The 1129-nt window shown below is 58.1% G+C and overlaps 1 protein-coding gene across 1 annotated transcript; it reads left to right on the top strand.

Moving 5' to 3' along the window:
* Positions 1-3: 3 nt before the first annotated feature.
* On the top strand, positions 4-1127 carry LOC146600396 (uncharacterized; the record flags this gene model as incomplete). The annotated part of the gene is given in 2 exon segments (XM_085325351.1): positions 4-598; positions 601-1127. Coding segments are annotated over 2 exon segments (1122 nt in total), but the record flags the coding sequence as incomplete, so codon positions are not given.
* Positions 1128-1129: the final 2 nt, after the last annotated feature.

Raw genomic sequence — 1129 nt, 5'->3', positions numbered from 1 at the left:
GACATGGGAGACACCAGGGACACAGTGGACACCAAGGACATGGTGGACACCAGGGATGTGGTGGACACTAAAGACACGGGGGGCACCAAGGACATCGGAGACACCAGGGACACAGTGGACACCAAAGACATGGGAGACACCACAGACATGGGAGACACCAGGGATGTGGGTGACACCAAGGACATGGGAGACAACAGGGATGTGGTGGACAGCAAGGGCATGGGAGACACCAAGGACATGGTGGGCACCAAGGGCATGGGCGACACCAGGGACATGGGAGACACCAGGGACGTGGTGGACAGCAAGGGTATGGGAGACACCAAGGACGTGGTGGGCACCAAGGACATGGTGGACACCAAGGACATGGGCGACACCAAGGACATGGTGGGCACCAAGGACATGGTGGACACCAAGGACATGGTGGACACCAAGGACATGGGCGACACCAGGGACACGGTGGACACCAGGGATATGGTGGACACCAAGCACGTGGTGGACACCAAGGACGTGGTGAACACCAAGGACATGGTGAACACCAAGGACGTGGTGGATGCTAAAGATAAGGGAGACACCAGGGACATGGTGGACACCAAAATATAGGAGGCATCAAGGACATGGGAGACACCAAGCACATGGTGGACACCAAGGACATGGGCGACACCAAGCACACGGTGGACACCAAGGGCATGGGAGACACTAGGGATATGGGTGACACCAAGGGCATGGTGGACACCAGGGACACGGGAGACACTAGGGGCATGAGAGACACCAAGCACATGGTGGACACCAAGGATATGGGAGATGCTAGGGATGTGGGTGACACCAAGGACACAGTGGGCACCAGAGGCATGGTGGACACCAAGGACGTGGTGGACACCAGGGACACAGTGGACGCCAAGGACATGGTGGACACCAAGCACATGGTGGACACCAAGGACATGGGCGACACCAAGCACATGGTGGACACCAAGGGCATGGGAGACACCAGGGATATGGGAGACACCAGGGACATGGGAGACACCAAGCACATGGTGGACACCAAGGGCATGGAAGACACCAGGGACATGGGTGACACCAAGGGCATGGTGGGCACCGAGCACATGGTGGACACCAAGGACATGAGAGACAC

Source organism: Rhea americana, unplaced genomic scaffold (assembly GCF_003343005.1).
Source record: "Rhea americana isolate MKP2758 unplaced genomic scaffold, rheAme1 scaffold_1215, whole genome shotgun sequence".
Lineage (NCBI taxonomy): Eukaryota > Metazoa > Chordata > Aves > Rheiformes > Rheidae > Rhea > Rhea americana.
Note: the sequence above shows the minus strand (reverse complement) of the source record. Positions and strands in the feature narration are given on the sequence as shown.